This window comes from Psammomys obesus, unplaced genomic scaffold (genome assembly GCF_907164565.1).
Source record: "Psammomys obesus unplaced genomic scaffold, mPsaObe1.curated_primary_1811, whole genome shotgun sequence".
Taxonomy (NCBI): domain Eukaryota; kingdom Metazoa; phylum Chordata; class Mammalia; order Rodentia; family Muridae; genus Psammomys; species Psammomys obesus.
In genome coordinates, this window is record NW_026590571.1 from 2,376,962 (window position 1) to 2,378,596 (window position 1,635).

General features: G+C 36.5%; 1 protein-coding gene across 1 annotated transcript in view; it reads right to left on the bottom strand.

Moving 5' to 3' along the window:
* The window catches only part of LOC129677283 (cilia and flagella-associated protein 47-like), a 603,052-nt gene that overhangs the window by 600,343 nt on the left and 1,074 nt on the right, over positions 1-1,635 (bottom strand). The window contains 1 exon segment of the mRNA XM_055607932.1: positions 813-964. Within this exon segment, the coding sequence (XP_055463907.1) occupies positions 813-964 (152 nt within the window).

Consider the following 1,635-nt stretch of genomic DNA (forward strand, 5'->3'; position numbering starts at 1 on the left):
GAAGGAAGGAAGGAAGGAAGGAAGGAAGGAAGGAAGGAAGGAAGGAAAGGAAAGGAATAAAGAAATAATAAAAAGAAAAAGAAAGCACTGATACTTGGGAAATATTTAATATTTGGGAATTATTCTAGTCACTTTCTGTTGCTCTGATAAAACAAACACTGACCAAAACCAGCTTAGGGAAGAAAGGATTTATTTGGTTTACAAATCCAGATCACACTCTATCATTGAGGGCAGCCAAAGTAGGAACTGGAGCGAGAGCAAAGGCAGGAAGGACACAATAACACTTCTTACTGACTTGTTCCCTATGGCTTTCTTAAACACTCAAGGAGCATCAGGCCAGGGGAGGCACTGCCCACAGTGGACTGGGATATCCCACACCAACAATTAAACAAGAATATGCCCCCACAGACTTGAATACAGGATAATAAAGATATTTAAAAAAATCTCAACTGAGGGTCTCTCTTCACAGGGGACTCTAGCTTATATCAAGATGAACAAAACTAACAAGCACAGGATATGAAACAAGGTCTCTGTAAAAAGAAGACATTCAACTTGCTACACGTCTTTAATTTAATGTGTTCACTGCCACATATTTGTAGTGTGTATTTTCAGACATCTTTTAAAATCTTTTGCCACACAGGAACAAATCTCATGACATTTTATACATTATATATTTATATTTATATTTATATATTTATATTTATATATTTATATTTATATATGACATTCTACTTTACAGAATGCTCTTATGTTATTAGCACAGTTTAATAATAACAAAATTCTTAGAAGACGGAAAGATAAAGATTACATACCCAATTAGAGGAATCTCTAGTACTTTATTTCCTACAAAAATAAGCATGTGGTCAAATGTGTCTTCATCTTTATTAGGATGATATTCCACTATTGCTGTCATGTGAAGGCCAGAAGCAAGTTCCTTATCCAGCTTGGTCAACAACAGTTTGAACTTTAGTGGAAAAAAGATAAAATCAACATAATTATAGTTCCTTATAAAGAATTATTAGGAGCAACTGAACTTAGGGAGTGTACATTATTATCAAGCACAAGTCTTATTCAGAGCTAAGAGAAAAAAAAAACTTTTAAAAACTTTAAACTGACAAATGATAATTGTCCATATTTTTGGACAGTGATGATTAGGCCTGTATTAAAATATCCGTTTTAGTTCCTAGTCTGATAAGAGTAGAGATGTGTCTGTTCCACCCACAGTAAATACTCAATAAATACCTAAAGTGTGACACAAAGCTTTCCACTAATTAGTAATTCCTGAAGGAATCAAGAACATTATGTGTCAAATGGCAATTAAGGGGAACACGGACTATTTCTAACAGGATCTCAAGGGCAGGCTGTTTGACCCCCTCCCCCAGGGGAGGAGCAGTCTGTTAGGCCACAGAGGAGGACTTTACAGCCAGCCCTGAAGATACCTGATAAAACAGGGTCAGATGAAAGGGGAGGCGGTCCTCCCCTATCAGTGGACTTGGAAAGTGGCAGGGAGGAGACCAGGGAGGGAGTGGGGGGTTGGGGAGGGAATGAGGGAGCAGGATACAGCTGGGACACAGAGTTAACAAAATGTAACTAAAAAGAAAAATAAAATTATATATATATATATATATATATATA